The sequence below is a fragment of the Periplaneta americana genome, chromosome 3 (genome assembly GCF_040183065.1).
Source record: "Periplaneta americana isolate PAMFEO1 chromosome 3, P.americana_PAMFEO1_priV1, whole genome shotgun sequence".
Lineage (NCBI taxonomy): Eukaryota > Metazoa > Arthropoda > Insecta > Blattodea > Blattidae > Periplaneta > Periplaneta americana.
Window position 1 is genome coordinate 174979399 of NC_091119.1, and position 21561 is coordinate 175000959.

Consider the following 21561-nt stretch of genomic DNA (forward strand, 5'->3'; position numbering starts at 1 on the left):
ATAGTTTTTTAAGCTATAAATGCGAAATTCTGTGATCTCTAATACTGCAATAGTCTAATAAAAATTTGAACACCTACATTTTCCTACAGACAAAAAAATACCATTTATTTTTAATTCTAACTTCTATGTACAATAGCCATTGATAAATTTAAGAAAGAAAAGATGTTGTATAACTGAACTCGTCTCAATTATATTTACAATACTTTTTGTACACAGTGAATAAAACATACGAGAATCTCTCTTTTTCTGAATCTTTCCAATCAGAACACATGGCACTTGCAATTAAACCACTTGTCTGGTTACAGCGAAGCTAGTGTTCTGTTTTGGAATTTCTCACAGAAATGACCGAGTCTTAAAGCTTGCATGTCCAATTCAGGCAGTGGTAAAAACAATTTTTTTTTTACTGCCTCACTATTTGCAGATTCTTTACAGCTTCTTGTCTTCTTGTGCCCTAGGCTTCCCTTTTTGTGGTTGCAGTGGCTGGTAACTGCACATCTGCATTTTGATAGAGCTTAGAATTCAAGAACCTTCTCCTGTACAGTCCATTTGTCTTCATGACATGTTGCATAGTCACTGGTGAAATTTTCCTCTTATTCACAGATGAAATATTTCTCAGAGTCACTGGTGAAGTTTTTCTCTGTAACAAATTTCACACAACGAAATAACAAGAATTCATCACTGCAGGAACTGTACATGAAAATGCAGATTCAAATCATGGCGAGTTCACTGTTAAATGCTTAGCGAACATAATAATTTTGGAACATATTTTGTAGGCATCCTCTTATTTCCTTCTCAAAATGTATTATTATACAATTCGTAATAATAATAATAATAATAATAATAATAATAAAGTCTGATGTGCAATATTATATTTGAACTGTCACTACAATGAAACTTTTCTAGAACAATTCATTCAAAGTGATATGTCCACAGGTAATTCACATATGGTACCAGTTTTTGTTCACAGATAATCTACTCTCTTTTCGTTTGTAAAGCTAGGTATATATTGAAATATACACTGTGGAATGACTTTACTGCATGTATTGGCATTTTATTTACTTACTTACAAATGGCATTTAAGGAATCCAGAAGTTCATTGCTGCTCTCACATAAGTCTACCATCAGTCCCTAACCTGAGGAAGATTAATCCAGTCCCAACCATCATATCCCACCTTCATCAAATCTATTTTAATATTATCCTTCCATCTATGCGTTGACCTCCTCAAAGGTTTTTTCCTCTCAGGTCTTCCAACTAACACTTTATATGCATTTCTATATTCACCCATACGTGTTACATGCCCTGTCCATCTCAAACATCTAGATTTAATGTTCCTAATTATGTTATAAGAATAGCTTACAATGTGTGCAGTTCTGCATTGTGTAACTTTTCCCATTCTCCTGTAATTTCATCCCTCTTAGCCCCAGATATTTTCCTAAGCACCTTATTCTCGAACACTATTAACCTCTGCTCCTCTCTTAAAGTGAGAGTCCAAGTTTCACAACAGTACAGAACAACCAGATAACTGTTTTATAAATTCCAACTTTCAGATTTTTCGAGAGCAGACTGGATAATACAAGCTTTTCAACCGAATAATAACAGGCATTTTCCATATTTATTCTGCTTGTAATTTCCTTTCAAGTGTCTTTTATATTTGTTAATGTTGCTCCAAGATATTTGAATGTTTCCACCTTTTCAAAGGATAAATTTCCAATTTTTATATTTCCATTTCGTACTATGTTATGGTCACAAGACGTAATCATATACTTTGTTTTTTTTTCGGGATTTACTTCCAAACCTATCTCCGTACTTGCTTCAAGTAAAGTTCCTATGTTTACCCTATGTTATTTAATCATTTGATCTAGAAATCTGTTAACTTATAGTAAAAATTATTTATTATACATAATTTCCTGATCAAGTCATAATTTCCAATTCAGAAGATAATTTACAAAGAGGATTATATACATTAAATAAAATATTAAAAGATTTTGGGATGGAAATTTCAGCACAAAAATTAAAAGTGATGGCATTTTTAGGACAAAACTCGGTCAGAAGTAAGATAATATACAATAACCAATGCCTCGAACAAGTACAAAATTTGAACTATCTGGGTTGTTAAATATCTTATCAAAATGAAAAAGATGTGAACAAGAAAATTACAAAATTTACACAAATTCTAGGGATGATAAACAATACATTAAAAGCTAAATTAGTACAAATCTACAAGAATAAAAATATATAATACACTAGCACTACCGTCCCTTTTATATGGAAGCAAGATTTGGACATTAAAGAAAAAAGACATGAACAGAATCAAAGCAACGGAAATGAAATTTTTCAGGAGGACAGCAGGATATACTCTTTTAGACCGAAAAAGGAATGAAGAAATTTTAGAACAATTAGAAGTAGAGTCAGTAGAAGAAAAAATCAACAGATACAAATTAAATTGGCTAGATCATGTAAGAAGAATGGAAAATTCAAGAATCCCAAAAATTATGATGCGGTATAAACCTAGAGGACATCGTCGACCAGGAAGACCTTTTAGAAGACTGCTAGATGGGGCCGAAACAGGTATACAGAGGCCTAATTCGTGAAGGATGATGATGATGAATTTCCTGATAGAGTGACTTGTAGATACTAAATGTGAACAAAATTCGTCCAGTACTATAAGAGAATAGATCCACACATGCAAACAGCAATGTCACATTTGTTTAAAACGTGTATTATCGTGAAAATTTCAAAATAAATTTTCACAGCCTCACAGCATATTTTCTCTTTATGTTGTTTAATGATAAAGTATAAAAGGAGGAGAACGAGATATACAAGTAAATATATTTTGAACATACTTACACTTCCCAAGATGAAACCTCTCCTTTCTTTGTAATTCTGCGACTTAAAGGTAACTTTATGCAGATGTTTCTCAGCTACAAGAAATACCATGGCTGCAACTGTAGCTACAGCCATAAATACAAGCAGAGGTGTTATTTCCAATACACGAACTTCACTGAATCCAACTTCAGACTGCATTAAATTTGTTAGCATCCACCATGCTTCTCCACGAAGTCTTTTTAGAATCCCACCATTGGTCAGCTTAAACAACCTGTAATATTTTAATGAACGATTTTCAGCATTATTGTTACTTGTTTAACAGTTTATTACGATACCGGTACTACTTAAAAGTTATGAATTAAATTAAAATTAATAACATAATTTTTTCTTGTGTATAAAAATTCAAGAGCAATGACCATAATGTTTGTGAGTCTACTTTCTTGATATTAAAATTAATTAGCAGTTAAATTTCTGGAGGAAATCACAATATATTTCCCTTTATGTATACCAAATATTAGATTTAATATTTTAATATAATTACTGTTGTTAGACACAGGATACTGCCATTTGACATTGTCATAATGTCTGTACAGGGTAGGCCTATATAGTTCACAAATTATGGTTAGAATATAATATCATTTACAATTTAAATTGAAAAATTCATTCAAAGAATAGAATGGATTTTTAATTCACCAATTATGCAATTACCTAGAAAAATTCTGCTTGTCATATTGTCTAACTGATGTACTGTAGGTAACATATTATAATATTTAGGACCTAAATATAAATGAGAATTCATTGTTTTACTTAATCTACATTGAGATAAAGTAAGATTATTATTAAACCTAGTATTGTACACACAGGCATTTTGACTAGACTGTGACTGTAATTAAGATTTTTTTCTTACGTTCGACATGTTCCATATTCTAACTGATATATAATAATAATAAATTTAGCTTCCCTTATGAAAAGGTTGCCAGATTTGACAAAGCGTATAACATATAATTTGGAAACACACTCTAAAAGGTAAAATGATATACATTTGAAATGGTTAGGGAATCGAATATACAGAATGTCAGAAAAATTTACACCTAATTAGCGTTTGTGCTCATTTAGAGTTAAGAAAGGGGGAAAAAAATATCATCAGATAGGTTAGAATGATTTGAATGCCATATACCGCGAGAAAAATAATAGTACGGATTTATTGGCATTGATATCTAAACCAATCAACAGCCATCGGTTAAGATAACTTGAAATTTCCATTAACTCTCCCATATAAATGATTTCTCAATATCTGAACCGATCCTTTGGGGGTACTAATGGCTATTTCCTTTACAATGCTGTGTGTTAGCCCTAAGTTTTTACATTTGTTGGCAAAGAAGGAGGATATGGTACCTCGTGCTCCCACCATCAGACCTATTACATCAATGTGGGACAGGCTATATTTATCTTTATAGAACGGGATTGTTGGTTCATAGATCCGTTTCTTTTCACTGTCCACCTCATGCGGTTGATCTGCATGTGTCTCAAATCTGATGGTGGGATCGAGAATGTATGCCGAGTTGTTCTTAATGGCAATGATATCAATTCGCCGAACACTTCCTTGTGTGGCTAGTCCCTGCACCTCTTGATGGATTGTAAACCCTACTTCCTTCAGTGCCTCGGCCAGCATAGAACGGACAGCATGGTGACGGATGTTGCGAAGGGCCTCACTGTAGGGGCAGAAGCCAAGGATATGGGGAAGAGTTTCAATCTCGCTGAGACAGCGCCTACAGTGGGTACCACCCGACTTCTACCCGGTACAGCTCGGACCGGAGTGACATAGCCTACTATTTTAAGGGCGTCTATCCATTCTGAGAGGGTTAGACCTTTGTGATTTCTTATCCAGCTGTTTGCTGGGGGGAACTCTTTGTTAAGAATCACTCCTTTGCCCTTTTGTTGCAATGTATACCAATTTTCAAATTCTTTGTCTCTTAAAGCATCTCTAACTTTTCGAGAGTCCACAAAATTTTCACGAGTATTTAAAAAAGAATTAGCAGGAGTTAATTTAAGGTTCTTTAAACATTTTTACTCTCCTCAATAAGGTCCCTAGTGGAAGTAATGTAAGGATCATTAGTTTTGTGTAATACCCTTAAGCTGTTAATGTAGAGATATACGAATATCATGGAATATAAATAAATATAATACAATATTACTATGTGCATGAAGTAGAAGATCTAATAAATAAAAATTCACAACTGTTAAAACTTTAAATTGAATAAAAACAGTCTTAAACGAGTTTTCATATAACATGTCTTAATTATTCTTAATACTGTCATCTGTAACAGCATGATGTCACCAGTATTTTTTTAGCTAGGTACTCCAAATTATAATACCATATTTAATAATTGATGAAAAGGAAAAAAAGTAAAATAAACAGTCCTGATATAAGATGTGAGTAAACAAAAGGTTACCGGTACATATTTTTATTAAAACAGTCTTGGACAATTATGCTGTTAATTACTCAATGTCAGCATCCCATTTCAACTGATAATCAACTTGAAGTCCGAGTAATTTTACCTGTATTGTATATTTTCGATCACAGATTTTAAAGTGAATAATACAGAAATATGATCATTTAAAACAGACCATTAGTGCTGAAGCAATGTAAAGCGAAAACTCTATCTTCTACCTTTTTAAATAAATTGTCAAATTTATTAGTGCTTATAAAGGTACTGGTAGTAGGCTCTATCATACATTAAGGTATCCAGTATTTATATTGTATTAGGTACCTGGTAAGTCATTAATAGCAATCAAAAACAAATCTGGCCCCAAAAACAGAACCCTGAGGTACCAGTACTCCAATTTTTATCGATAATTGAGATTAATATAAACAATTAACATTTGAAGCAGTTATTCAAAGAAGACCCAATTCATATTTTTAAAATTTTACAGGATGAACGAAAAACTCTCAGTATCAAATACCGACACAAATCAATTCTTTAACATCATACATTTAAAGCACTTCCAAGAAGATATATCATTTTATTCTTTGTGTCTGCTTGAAAAATGTTTAATTATAATTTGAAAACAACATTCAAATCACAGAAACCTGCAGAAAAGTATATTCTATTATCCATGTGCTAAAAAGGATAAATGTTCATCTTCCCTCTTGCTTAAAAAAGTCCCTTGTGCAGACGCTTGTATTTCCCTATTTTGACTATGCTGACATTTTACTGACTGACCTTTCCAGTGACAACAAAACGAAACTTCAACGTGCTCATAACTTGTGTGTACGTTTTGTAAGCAATGTTCATAAATATGATCATATTACCCCATCCCTGGAAACAGTAGGTTGGCTTAAACTAGATAAGAAAAGAAATTTACATTCACTTCTCCTTCTCTTCGAAATCTTGAACTCTTCTATTCCTTCGTACCTGTCGTCTCGCTTCACTTACCTTTCTTCCCACCATAATCTGAACACACGCTTTCGCCATGAAACAATACTAACAGTACCATCCCATCGCACCTCCTCATACTCATTCTCTTTCACAATAGCCCTGCCAAGACTCTGGAATTCGCTACCTGCTAGCATCAGGGACTGTCGAAATAAAATTGAATTCAAACGCAAACTTACTAGGCAGTTGGTCAGTAATTGAGACTCGTTCAGACATGGTTTCTTGTAAATAGTTATCTTAATCTATCACAAAATATTTCAATATCCGGTAATTTCATCACTATAGATTTTTGTTATTGTAGGTTTAATTTGTACTTCAGTAAATACAAAAATATTCTTTCTTCTTAACTTCTATGATAAAATGTCTAGCTTTCAATAATTAGGTAATCTTGTCGTACTTTAATTTTTATTGCAATTGTAATTGTAAATTTAATATTAATTGTAATTTTATTGTTCATATTGTAGTTGTAATCCTCTGGTAGAGGGGCAGAGAAGGTCTGACGGCCTTATCTCTACCAGGTTAAATAAATAAATAATACTAATATAATTGGGCCCTTCTACAATATTACCAGTACTATTTTAGAAATAAAATTCCCCTTAAATCATTATTATTAATATAATCTGTACACAAATCAAATTTTAGGCTATTACATTAATTAAAGTATTCAAACAGATAGAAACGACATACTAAGAAAACTTGAATTCCAAGCTATAAGATGTACCATATTGTGAACTTAATGAGTTATATTAATGAAATAACAGTCTTATGAATAGACGCTGGCACAAGACTGACCCAACTGTAAATGACGGGACCATTCTTCTACAAACTGAAATTTGGCGCTACAATAAGGTCCCAAAAACAATAATTGGTCCCTTCTTCTAATAATTGAGTTGTTCATTACTGAATGGGAAAAAGTGATTTAAAAAAATGATAATTGGGTTCTTTTTTGAGTAGCTGCTTTATTTACAATTTCTCATGGTTTATGTAACTATTGTAATTGCTATTGTTGAAAAATTACCAATTTTATTATTGTTATAGAATATTTCTTCCCACACATATCTCATTATCATATAGATAAATATTGTATACCGGTATGTATAATGCTATGGGAGAAACATTGCTTTCATAATCCTTACAAATAGTTGATGACCTCCCGATATGTGCTATTCTTCTCGAATGCAATTGCTACACTGGAGACATATGGCTCATATGGCAAACTGACAATCTTGCAGGGTATGGACGGTAGAAGCCCAACTACAACATCATATTCAGCCATAAATGTGTAATGTCCTTCGCACAGTCTTTCTAATCCTTCAAGAGTTGTGGTAGGGAGAGGATCACGTTCGGAAGATACTAGATGGTTGTACAACTCTTGATGCACCTCGCTTTCTTTAGCATGCTGTATCAACAAACAAATATGTAAAATTTAGTTTATTGGTACTGGTACCACAAAACACATATATAAAAATACATTAGAAGCAGCTCATCTTGTTTCGAAATTAAAATATAATCCATGTTGAAGCTTTCGTACACTACTTTTAACACTTGAATATAAATAATTGATTAAATGGCGATCTTACTCGTGTTAAACAACAACACTACAATGAAGAAGTGAAACAATCAAGTACCGGTACATAGCACAAGAAAATGGTTACAACCCAAACATAATGGACAAAACAAAAACTCAACAAACACAAAAACACACAAAACACAACACAAACACAAGAACACAAGAAATACATGACACTAACATACGAAAACAAAAACACACACAAGATCACATCCTCATTCAGAAAACAGAAATACAACATAGCATACAGAACAGAAAACACACTACAAAGACATCTCAACACACAAACAACACAAACAAATAAATACAACCTCACAGGCGTATACAAACTCACATGCAATAGTTGCGACAGTTTCTACATTGGACAGACAGGCAGATCATTCCAAACTCGATACAAAGAACACATTAAAGCAATAACCAGAGGACACAATATATCTACATATGCTGAAAACAAAACTAATGCTAACCACACATACAATAACATAAATACAGACATGGAAATCCTGCACATACAATCCAAAAACCAAAAACTCAACACACTAGAACAATATGAAATATACAGACACACTAAAACACACCCTGATCAAATTCTCAACACACAGATCAATTTCAGAACACACACACTAATTGTAAATTTAATATTAATTGTAATCTTATTGTTCATGTTATAGTTGTAATCCCCTGGTAGAGGGGCAGAGAAGGCCTGACGGCCTTATCTCTACCAGGTTAAATAAATAAATACTAATACTAATACTATTTGACACTACATTTCAACACTTTTCAACAATCGAACGCACCCACACAACAGGCAGCGAAGTTCGAGATGACGCCGAGATCTAGTAGGCTCTGAGGATAGTGTGAAGAAGCACCGAAACAGCTGTAAGCCGCACATGATTACACAATTAACACGAGTAAGATCGCCATTTAATCAATTACCGTATTTAAAATATAAATTTATTCTCGTTTCAAAGATTGAGTTATTTGCTTATTTAATCCCTATAAGAATTGTGGATCATCATCATCATCATCATCATCATCATCATCATCATCATCATCATCATCATCATCATCATCCACAGATTATGTTATAGTACTTTTGTGACTAATGAGATATACATTATTCTGTTAAATCAGTGGATTCTTCAGTCAAAAAAGAAAGAAAGCATTTACTATTATACCTGATCACATATAATAGATTGATCAGTCTAATGGACTTTCAAGGGACAACCACTTGTATCAATTTCACTATGCTGCTATCTAGCGACTGCAAAAGAAGTCACGTTATAATCTTTATGGAATTGCATGGAGCAACTGTACTTCCATCTAACAGTCATTACCAAAAAATGCCTTTTCGACGGCGGAGTCTCTGGTGGTTGTTCTCATTTTATGTTGCCATTTCATAACATGGGAATGGCCATTCTGATATACTAGTATAATATGTGATCAGGGCTATTATGCAATTTATTTGACATCTATGGAGAAATTGCTTGTATACAGAGTGGAAGTGATATGTTGTTGTTGCCAATCTCAGGTTATAGCTAAATCTTGCAGCTAAACCATGTCCATGAGATTACATTTTTATAATTTATCTATTATATTAGCGGATTTTTCCACAGTTCTTCTTTTGGAAGTGATATATGAAAGAATTTCTAACTTAGTCTAAAAAAGAATCTTATTCAGACGCTTGTAATGCCCCATTTTGATTATTGCGATTCCTTGCTAACTAATGTTAATTCACTCTTAGCTGAGAGACTACAACGTGTTCATAATGTGTGCATACGATTCATCTGCAATACTCGTAAATTTGACCATATAACACCTTCCCTTCAGTTACTTTCATGGGTGCGTCTGAAGGAACGAATAATAATACATTCACTGTCTCTTCTGTTTAGAATCATGCATACTTCTCCGAATTATCTGTTATCGCGCTTTCAATTTCTTACAACTCTTTGAAACCGACATCAAGCACTTCTTTCTATCCCTCATCATAGAACGTCTTTATACTCATCTTCCTATACTGTAGAAATACCTCGCCTCTGGAATTCGTTACCCAATGATGTCAGGGACTGCCAGACTTTATCACAATTCAAAATTAAATTGGAAAATTTTGTCTTAGTTAATGTTTTTTAGGTATTGCTAGAAGTATTGATTTGTGTTTTTTTTTTCTTTTTCTTTTTTAATCTAGATTAAAATTGCAAGTTTCTTGTTTATGTTAGTAAATTAGGATAGAATTAATTATGATACTTAATCACTCATTTAAAATTTGTGTGACTGCAACCTATGTATATTTTTGTGTGGCTTTACTTTGTTTATAGTGTTTTTTTCTCTCTATTTCTTGTGAAGCTTCACTTTGTATATTATAGTGTATTTTTTTCTTTTTATTTCTATTATTGTATTTGTATTCCTGGTGTTGTGGAAGAGAAGGCCTGATGGCCTTAACTACACCAGAATAAATAAATAAATAATTGTGCAGATTAAAGAGGACAGTGGAATACTATATTAAAATAAATAAAAAACCTATTATGCGTTTTGTAATCGTAGTTTGACAACAGCGCGTTGCAGGGTCACCTATGAATACACACACAAACTCGGACCTGAATAGCATCATTCCATCCCTTAGTCACTTTGCCAAACTTCCTAATGGCAAGAAATATATGTACGTGTTAATATTTTTATTTATAATAATAATTAATAATAATAATAATAATAATAATAATAATTATTTATTTATTTATACCAGCTGAGTCAAGGCCATAGGGCCTTCTCTTACACCCTACCAGGTCACAAAGCATACAAGCAGTGAAAATTTAGCAAAAAGTTAAAGATCAGAATATTAACATATTACAAAAAAAAATAATAATAGCATAACAAAATCGACACTAAACAACATGAAAAATAATACCACAATAGAAAAAAGAAAGTAAAATACATTGGAATATAATAAAAACAACTCATTTAGTACAAATAGTTAATATGGAAAACGTAAGGAAGAATATAACAAAATGGAATTAAATCAAATAATAATAAAAAAAAGAAAAGAAATACGAAAATTAAATAAAATTCACAATAAAAAGTTACGATAATAAATTCATCTGGTGATCAAGAGAACAAAGAAGGAGAGAGGAAGGAAAAGAAATACATATTTTTTTTTACAAAACTATCGCAGAGAAAATGGTTTATAATTGAAGGGAATCTGAATTGGAAAAGTCCAATTTTAGTTTATTTTTGAAGCTACACAATGTCCAACAGTCTCTAACATGTTGTGGTAGAGAGTTCCAGAGATGAGCTGCAGAGACGTTGAAAGATGAAGAATAGAAGGATGTTCTGTGTTTAGGAATGGAGAGTGTTTCTATTTAATTTTCAAGAAACCCGTTAATTTTATTTAAAAAAAACTGCTAAGGAATGGATCATTCCTTATAAGATTAAAAATCAGGATCATAGCACTTACCAAGTAAAAGTGTTAATATTTTGGGGAAAATTATTTTTTTGGGAAGTATCAATTTGGGACTAATACAGTACCGGTATTAGATTTTTTGTTTTGTTTTGTTTTACTGTATCCAAGCTTCCACCATGTATAGTCCATACTACGGAACGTCCATATGATAAAAGTCCATAAGGTCAAAAGTCCATATTGTGAAAATGTCCATATGGTGAAAATGTCCATGTACTAAATGTCCATATGACAGAAAGGCCATATTATAAAACGTCCATTAGGTCAAAATGTCCATAGTGTCAAACGTCCATAATGTCCAAGTGCAAAGAAAAATTCTGCTTGAATAGAACACAATAAATTTTATTCCATAACTCGTACAAATAAGTTATTAATCATCGGGAACCGAAGCCCCACTTTTAAGATGGTAACCAATACTTTTAAGATTTAAGAGAATTTATCCTTTTTCTTTGTACTTGTTGTAGTTTCTCACAATCTGGAGAATTTGTCTTTGATTCGTCAAAATACGTTTAATTCCCGGGTCTTTAATTTGTGTATGCCTCACTCTTACTTGCAATATTTGTGTCCAAATTCGATTTTCTTCGCGCTTTAGGCACTGTATAAATCGCCAAGTGGATGGATGTACAGCCATCATGCGTTGAAGAAGATTGTGCCAGTCTTCTACCACGTTGTTTGTGTGCTGCATGCCTTCCAGGCTTGGGAGGTTCATGTTCCTGTATCGCCAATATATTTTTGTCCTATCTCTATTAAAGTCATGAAGTTGGTACAGGTATCCACGAAGAGAAAGAAGTGGCTTACCCTTCTGTGATGGCACTAACTGAGGATTTCGTTCCGTCTTTAAAAATTCAGTTCTGATTAGTTCTGCATTTGAAAATTTTTACATAGGTTACTATAACTACCATGAACAATGGATATAGTGTACATTATAGAGCTATGGACATTATGACTCTGTACATCAGATTGAAGACGACGTTATAGAACTATGGACATTTTGGCTCTGGACGATTTAACATGGACATTTTCAATGTGGACATTATTCCATGGACATTTTGACGTACGGACATTATAATCCTGGACTTTATGTCTGGTAACCGTATCCAAGGATTAAGCTGTTAAAATCTGCATAGTTATATTACTTCCATCATGTATAATCTGCGAAATATTCTCATTTATTAAAAATAAGTAACTGAAATTAAATTTGCTTACTTCAAACATATTAAGCAAGGCTGAATTGGCGAGAACATTGAGAGTGTAGGATTTGTCAGCCAGCATGCCTTCCAGTGTAGTGAATGGAAGTTCAAACGTCTGCACAGCTTGAAATGCAACCAGAGTTGCAGAGTAAGCAGCTGTAACCACCACTCCCACAATGGCAGCATTTATTATTAATACTCGACTTGATACCGACTCTGGTATAGCTGGGCAACCTGTAAAAAATTATTAATTTAAATTATCTTACACTGACTTTCTCCATTCTATCCTTCTGTTCTGTTCTCTTTGTGCTCAGTGGCGTATGGGCTAGCATGCTATCATCTGGTCTGAGATTTTCTGGTTGAAACTTGGCAGAGGGTGTTATCCAGTGGCGGCTTCTGCATATTTCTTAAGAGGAGGAAAGAAGTTAACAGCGCAAAATGACACATTCTTGAGAAAAACAAGCTACAAATTAGCCTACATGCATACATGTAAGACCAGGTAGTGTTAGGGTTGGCCTTCCCTTTTGTATAGCAATAATCTGTTTTTGTAAACTGAGTTTCCTAAATTGTCCAAAATATATTATGTTTTCACTTCCATTCATTGTTGAATAATTGCACAAATTAACAATTACAAGAAAATTCACAACTTCGCAGCACTTTTCCCGCACACTACAGCATCACACGTGTTGGAAGAGACTAGCTACTAACACATAACCGGATCCGTTTTACGCAAATGGGAATGAGAAATAATCTGTTAGGAAAGCGAGAACACTGCACCTACTCACGTGGCCTGTGTTGCCACATGTACATTTTACAAGTTCAGTATCACATGCTTTTGCAACATCAGTTCTTGTAAAGTCATACTACCATTATTGTTCAAAGCTGCCAGTGGCCGATTAATTTTTTTATGTTAAAAATAATGTAGTTTGCAGTACTTTCAATTTCAAATAAGTTATATTTGTTCAAAATTGACAACTTGGCTGTTGTCCTGCCTAGTAGACAATGAATGGAAGTGAATTTCAGGGGCCAAAAAGATCTGTGATACTAACGTAGAACTATTCCTCTTTGTTTTATATAAATCCAACTTCAACTTTCAGATATCCTCGAAAGTTTCAAACCATGAATAGTAGCTTATATAAAGTGCAATGAATAATCTTATTTTGATTTATGATTTTAGAAAAGTTTATATGGTGTCTTTCATAGCTTTGCGTTATAACTGTTTTTATTGTGTCTCCTCCTAGATGTGTTATAGTCTGGTTGAATGTAGCATCGTTAGATGGCAGCGGTAGCGAGCTTGCTGCAAGACCAGTCGGTTTCTATTTCCCGCCCATGCGCTGATTCAGAGGAGGATCTCCTCCCTATCCGTTCATTTAGTTGCTTTAAAACTCTGCTTCTTTCTCTGGCCGCTAGCGCGCTGTTGTCTATGTGTGTTAACTGCAGTAAAGGAGGAAAGGATTGGCTTTCCTCCACACAAACAGCCTCGCATCTTTCTCACAGTTTTCTAGCAACACATGATTGTGCGTCGTTTAAAACTCGATCAACTGTGAACTTATAGCTGTGAACTTAAAAATTACCGAATCTTCCTCGAATTTCAAGACATATATATTTCATTTGGTATTTACTTTCAAAAGAAGAAAAATGTGAGGAGGACGTTCCTCCCTTCCCTCCCCCGAGGAACCGCCACTGATATATTATTTATGTTAAGAAAGTAATTTAAATTGTCTAACCTTGTCCACAAATTAATCCAAAAACACAGAAAGTTGAATCGTAGAGTGTCAAATATTCAGTACTGCTGATTTTGTAGTTTAGTCGCTGTATGACTGTTAGAACTGCTCCTAGGAAGACAATGGTGAGCAATGTAGCACACCACAAACCAGGAGAAAATGGTTGTAGAAAACTAGTCCAACGCAGTGATAAATTTTGAGGCCTCTTCATGAATACTTTTATGCTGAAAAAGTAAACAAAGACAAAATGAGAACTTCCTCGTACTTTCTGTACTTTCATTAGATTTTTTTAAAGTAAAACGTTAATTTACTTGATAGTCGATGAATCTGGTAACACTTTCCGCTAATATAATAATTTAATAATTATTTATTTATTTAATCTGGCAGAGCTAAGGCCAGTAGGCCTTCTCTTCCACCCAGCCAGACTCTAATTCTAATACAGTAGAACCTCTATTATCCGTGGTAATGAAGGGGATGGACTGAACGGTTAATCGGAAAAATCGGATAATCCGTACCATAAAAGATTTTCATAAATTAAACTACAATTTCGTAATTTCTCCCATGGTGTTGTATTTAACATGCTAGGTAATGAGTCAGAACTTCAGTGATTAAAGTACCGTTGTCAACGACGGGTTTCAAGGATAAGGTTGATAGTTTTCTGCAGAAAGATATTCTGATGCGAAATGAGTCACAGTTTCTTCTTCAAATCTCTTAAGTATTTGTATTTGTTTCGATAATTAGCACAACACGTTTTCTTTTGACACCCGTGGAAGACATTTTGCATAGAAATACAAAGTACGGCCACTCGAATAGTAAGGATAAGGTCTGAATGGTACATGGATTGAAAGTACTTGGGGTAATTTCTTTGAAAGCATGTAATGACTATTTTACAAGTTGGGGAAAAAACACCCCCTGCCACAAGTAACTGTTCCTGTTGCCAGTAACGAAAGATTCCTACTATATACTGTGTAAGGGTAAAGGCTTGTAATAATTAATAACCCTCTGCAGAACAAATATGTACTAACATAACGTACATCACTTCATTTGTTCTCTGCAATAAAAAGAAGGAGCTAGAGAAAGACAGTCGGATAATCCGCCAGTCGGTTAATAGGGTGACGGATAATCGGGGTTTTACTGTAGAATACAATTGGTTACATAGTTATTACATTAATATCTAGACCATAAAACAATATGGTGAGGTCTTTAATTACGTTTGTGAATGATTCTGGAACTTATAGTTAAAACATGATAATACAAATTATAACTTGAAGTAGGCCTATTTGCAAAGTTAACAATACAGTTTTAAGATGAATTTCCATGTTTTAACTGTTATAGTTCAATCGTATCCATTTAAATGCCTTTATACAACATATTCATAGTATCTGATAAATTTACCTGCTGAAAAGAAGTGGAATTGTGAAATCCACGATTTCCTTTCTGTACGATGTCATTTGCAAGTCTGCTATTGCGAGATCTACTTCCTTCCTGGTCACCATCCCAATCAAACCATTCCATTTTCCATGTTTCCTTATTCCACAAGATTTATCTTTAGGTACATGGTACACAGTCCTGTATAAAATGCGTTTATATTTGTTATTACGAAATATAGCAAGTTATGATAAGGTTACCATATTCCTCAGAATCGAAGCCGGAACAAAATGGCTATTTACTGCAAGAATCCCCTCTCGATAATTTTGCTGATCAGGTACAAATATTAGCACAGTCTAGTACACAGTCTAGTATATACAGTCACGAAGCTCAATATGTACTAAATATGCATCCTTAGATAATTGCTAACCACTAGGATCGCTACTATCGCCTCATTACAGACAATGCGAAATAGTACCGGCACAGTCTATTGTTCCTAGCACCCTTACAACTCAAGCTTCGTGACTGTATATACTAGACTGTGATATTAGGCTATACGGCCATAACTGCATTTTGCTTGCTCTATGCTTCTGCACTTACAGCAGGGATGTAAATGAAGAGAAATCGTACGTGACGTATTACCCACTCCTTACTAGCCTACTGCACTGATGTGACGCTGAGAGAGGGGTTGTTTATGTCTCCCTCAATTCCATCGCCCTCACCTAATTCGGTAGGAGGAGGTAATGAGGGGAAATCACTCCGCGAATTACATTTTTACACCTTTGACTTATGCCTACAGGAACATCAACTTATGAGCCATGAAAATGAAAGGATTTTTTTAAATTGCAAAACTGATTCCACAATGTCATGTTATATTATTAAATGCAAGAGTGGCATATCTAACATGATAGGGATTTTAATAGTGACTAATTTTTGTAATTGGGTTTACTTGATGAAATGCGATGTTCTTTTTATTACATTCATTTATAAATGTGCATTTTTACATTTCTTGCTAATTGTCAACAATAATTTATAGTTGACATTTACATTCAAAGACATTTAACTGACTACACACATCAATTAATATAGAATACAATATTAAACTAATAGATATAGGTCTAGTATTAGATACGAACATATGGATAAGTCATAGTAGACAGTAGTACAATCCTCAGTAACTATGCAAGCTACTACGGTTCAATGCACACAGATTATGTATTTTATAGTATTACAAACAAGAAATGGTACCTACATGTCACGACACGAATTTTTTTACGCACGATTTAACCTTACGCTAACGTCCTAACTCTGCCTATACGCATAACTATTCACTAGTGTTGAAAGTTAAACAATTTATTTCTAATCTTCATCTTACGATGTTTGGGTGACGTATTTAATTCAATTTATTTCGTTCATAGTCTCAAATCATTGGTCATTTCATTTGACTTAGGGAAATCGGAACTGTCCCGGCCAAATCGGGACGTCCGGTCACCTTAATATGATTCAGCTTTGTACAGTTTTACATTTAACAAATTCGGCATCTTTGAGTTCCAGTTCTAAACTCCTCATTTGTTCTCAAGTTTCTGCATGTGAGTTGCCTTGTTTTGTTAAGGTAAGCGTTCACTATATCGTATCGCACACATCGGACGAATCGCACGGATTGGAAAAAGACTATATTTGCTGTAATTGTTATGTAACCGCGTTCACTACATCGTATCGGGCGCATCGCCTCTCTGCAAATCCGTCCACGTTTCTCGGATGGGCAACTTTTCCGATGCGTGCGATCATGGCCTTCTTTAATAAATCAATTTTAATTGGTCAACTGTTACTATTATGTTGTGCCATATTCATGTCGCTCCAAAATGGCAGATGGAAGATTTATTTCGCGTGTAGAAAATTGCGAAAAATGATATAATTTGAGGCATTCCCATTACAGTAATCAAGTCGTTTCTTGCAAATATATTATGTAACCAATATTTCTTTCGTTTCTTCCTCTTCAATTAAGACGCATGAAGCAATTACAAATTCTTATTCGCTAACAGACGTAATAAATAGACCTAACCTCAACTCCTCTGTTTTCAGTAATGTCAATATCGTACGATGTCATGTTTTAAACAGCTGATAGGGGAATCCGATGAGACGATGAAGTGGAGCCGTTACAGTGAACGCACTGCACTTAAAATATCCGTTGCGTGCGATTCGTACGAGGAGTACGATACGATGTAGTGGACGCTTACCTTTAGTGTTCATTCTTTATCTAATTTACAGCTACTTACGTGAAATTTAATTCCTGTTCTAACATGTTCCACACTTCATAGAAGTATCCACTTGCAAGTCTGGTTGTGTTTCCATTCTCTTCTAGAATAGTCAACGGAGGATTCTGCAGAATATATTATATATTTGACACTAATAAACATTTTACGTTACATTTTCCTATTTTGATTATTTATTTATTTATTTCTATAATAGGAAAAAACTCCAATTACAATATACAGTTCATATGCTTGCTTAGAACGTAAAAAATGGGGATAACACGAAAAAAAGATAAAAACAGATACAAATGCAAAATATAGATATAAATACAAATGGGAAATGAAAAAAGCACACAAATACATACGTAAAGAAAAGACACATAAATGAAAAATACAAAATTAAAAATAGATAAATACAGATATCGTAACTAAAAGATGTAAAATGTAGCTATAAAAGATTACACAGTATCTAATAAATAGCAATACTGTAGGCAAATCAAGTGCCTTCAGTATATTAATAAGATAGTGTTTGTATTTTATATAAGAAATGCTGAAATCTAGATCCCATGTTTTACATATTTCATTGAATTTTAAACACTTATTAACATTGGTGAATAACAATTGACGATTTCTTAAATGTGATGATCTAGCGTCAAGCTGGATTTGTGACAATATTTCGCTATTATCCAGTAGACCGTTGAATATTTTATACAATAAAAATAACTCAGCAAGTAATCTACGACTGTCAAGAGACATTAAATTAAATTCAGCAAGTAGACTGTTGTGCGGAATTTTGTTATGAAAGGCCGAATAATGATATTTTTTTAAATAAAAATATCTTGAGAATCGTTTTTGAAATTTTTCAATTTGATTACTATTGATTTAGAAGTGGGAGACCATATTCCAATTTAGCGCGAACATGACAATTAAAAATTAGTGTGAAAGTAGAAATGTTTTGTTAATTTTTGAGTTTCAAATAATAAATCCCAGATTTTAAAGCATTATTTTTATATTAAATATGTGATTATGAAAAGTCAAATTATGATTAATAGTTACACCAAGATCTTTTATACAATATATTCGTTGTAATGATTCATCATCCATTGTATAATTACCTCTTAAATAAGATGTAAATAATGGAAATATGACATCGGTGGTGGTGGTGGTGGTGCCATACCGGATGGCGTACACTACGAGGATTCTGTGAGTATATTATAGCATACAATAACGTAACATAACACGTATGACATAACATAACTTAAAATATAACACACAACATAACAGATAACATTAAACGTAACACACAACATAAACACGTAAAACATAACATAACATAACATAACATAACATAACATAACATAACATAACATAACATAACATAACATAACATAACATAATAATATATGTAACAACACATATATTGTATTGCATAGATACGTCAGCAGTATAATAATAAAAAATTACAGAAAAATGTATAATACATAATTGTAAATACAAAGTAAATGGATTAATTTAATTTACAAACATACACAGTTCATTAGTTGAACAGGATATATGTTTAATATAATTAGAGAGTGCATTGAAGATTATGATACAAGAACAGCGAAGTTTTTTCTTGTGTATAGCTGAGAGTAATGGAGGTACATGGAGGTTCGATTTGTCTCTTGCATTAAAATTATTAATACTCTGTTTAATACTAAAGATATTAGCATAAAATGGCGAGGACAGATCAACATTTATAAATTTTAAGAAATCTTTTTGCGAGTTGTGCTTTTATAAATATCTGTCATTACTCCTAGGGCTTTCTTTTGCGAAACAAAAAATGTTTAAGTTCAGATACGTTGTCCCAGAACATTAATCTAGCCACGTTCTGTATAGTCAAAATATTTTGTCTCTCGTCGTTCCTTTCTGCAGAATAGAATGTCAAATGTAGGAGCTAATGATTTTTTTTTATCTTTTTTAGATTTGAGGAATTTCCAGTATTTGAAATGTGCCCAAACTTTTGTTACAATAATCAAGCATAATTTTATAAGAAAGCAAATAAAGAAATATAATGATTATAAAATTGTAAGTTCAAATAAAAAGGTAGAATTTAATGCTGTACAGTAAACGTAAATGAATTAAGGTTCAGAAATTAATTAATCGTGCTTACATTTATGACGCCTGCATGAAATTCAAAGCCATACAAGTCGCTTCTTCGTTCGTATTTCTCAAGTTTTGGCCAGTTGTCTCTACCAGTGGTGGCACTCCAAGTACCTAGGTTGTATTGTTGTAAAGGGTAGTTCTGCGACACACGGTATACATCAGTAATACATAGACGTACTTCATTCAGGGCTTTGGCCACCAGAAATAAGCCGTCGTAAGGGAGGGAAAAGTTTTGCAGAAAATCTTCAATCTGCAAATTGCTGTCTAGAAATAGTATCCAAGACGTTTTGGAACTGGGTATCCTTCTTGTCAGCTGAGAAATAAATTAAATTCCAGCATTAGATATACAGGGTGAGTCACCTGCACATTTTCTATAACAAGTTAACATTTCTGCACATTCAGTCGGTTTCGTTATCGGAATATCCATAATCAAACCCAAAATATAGCGCATACATTTTATCTTTCCACGCTCGCCTATTACAGCGAAAGCGGCAGTGCATAGCGGAGCGAACGTGGAAAGATAAAATGTATATACTATACAAAATTCAGTAGTGTTTCTGATACAGGGCCGTGCGCTGGAATTTTTAAATTGAGGGAGAGTTTGAAGTAGGAAAACATAATTTTTACATAAATTATTTATAATGAACTTTTTAATAACCTGTTTATTAATTACAATATCACGATTTCATATGTTGCGTATTGTATATCATATTCATTTCACTATTTCACTTCCTAACTTTCTGATTTCTTCCCAAGTTGGGGGTTTATCTCCCCCGAACCCTAACTCTTGTTCATGACGTTGGCTTGAAACACTAGCGTATACTGCACAAGATGCGGGGCTGAATTTCTACCGGTTCCCCGCTCCATTCTACACCCCTCGCCCGACTGTGTTATCACGTTGAGTGTCATACCACAGTCTAGTATATGCAGTCACGAAGCTCAATACGTAGTAAATATGCATCCATAGATAGTTGCTAACCACTAGAATCGATACTATCGCCTCATTATAGACAATGCGAAATAGTACTTGCACAGTCTAGCAGTGGCGTAGCATGAAATTTTGAGCAGGGGAAGCTAACTAAAGTTGTCTTTCATGCAATATGAGAAAAGTATTACAAAAATACAGTCTTAAATAAATAGTAGTCAATTTCAAGTCAGCAGTCGAAGATTGGTTGGAACATCGTAAGTAACACCAATAAGGCATGACCTCAAATGGTACGTAGTAAAATATGATTTCACGGTTTACACATATCTTTTAACAAATAGACACGTATACGTATAACATTAGCTCACTCCCTGTCATACTTAGAGAATCACAATATTAGTATCATTACGTAAGTATGCGTCTGTCTTTTGGTTGTGTCCTTCATTGACAGCAAGGGAGTCGATCATTTGTTTTTTAAATCACACTTTTGTTCGTCAGTCTTGATAATACAATTGTCCTAAAAAATTCAAGTAAATTAATGTCAGGAACTGTTATTTCGCTCATTATTTATTATATCAGCCACAATGCACACTAACACTTCAACTGAACACAACTGACGAAAAGGGATAACTCGGAAACTACTTATTTTAAATGTTAAAGCTAGCTTCTTTT

General features: G+C 33.6%; 1 protein-coding gene and 1 long non-coding RNA gene across 2 annotated transcripts; both read right to left on the reverse strand.

Annotated features, from left to right (window-relative positions):
• Positions 1 to 92: 92 nt before the first annotated feature.
• Positions 93 to 13285, reverse strand: LOC138697073 (glutamate receptor U1-like). The gene is made up of 5 exons (XM_069822669.1): positions 13261 to 13285; positions 12492 to 12709; positions 7401 to 7663; positions 2849 to 3098; positions 93 to 637 (listed from the first exon to the last, which is right to left on the reverse strand). Exons 1-5 carry the CDS (start codon positions 13283 to 13285, stop codon positions 452 to 454), a joined length of 942 nt encoding a protein of 313 aa, XP_069678770.1. The 3' UTR covers positions 93 to 451.
• A 925-nt stretch (positions 13286 to 14210) lies between these two features.
• On the reverse strand, positions 14211 to 20271 carry LOC138697164 (uncharacterized). The gene is made up of 4 exons (XR_011331546.1): positions 19972 to 20271; positions 17844 to 17947; positions 15595 to 15768; positions 14211 to 14423 (listed from the first exon to the last, which is right to left on the reverse strand). It is a non-coding gene; the product is annotated as an uncharacterized lncRNA (long non-coding RNA).
• Positions 20272 to 21561: the final 1290 nt, after the last annotated feature.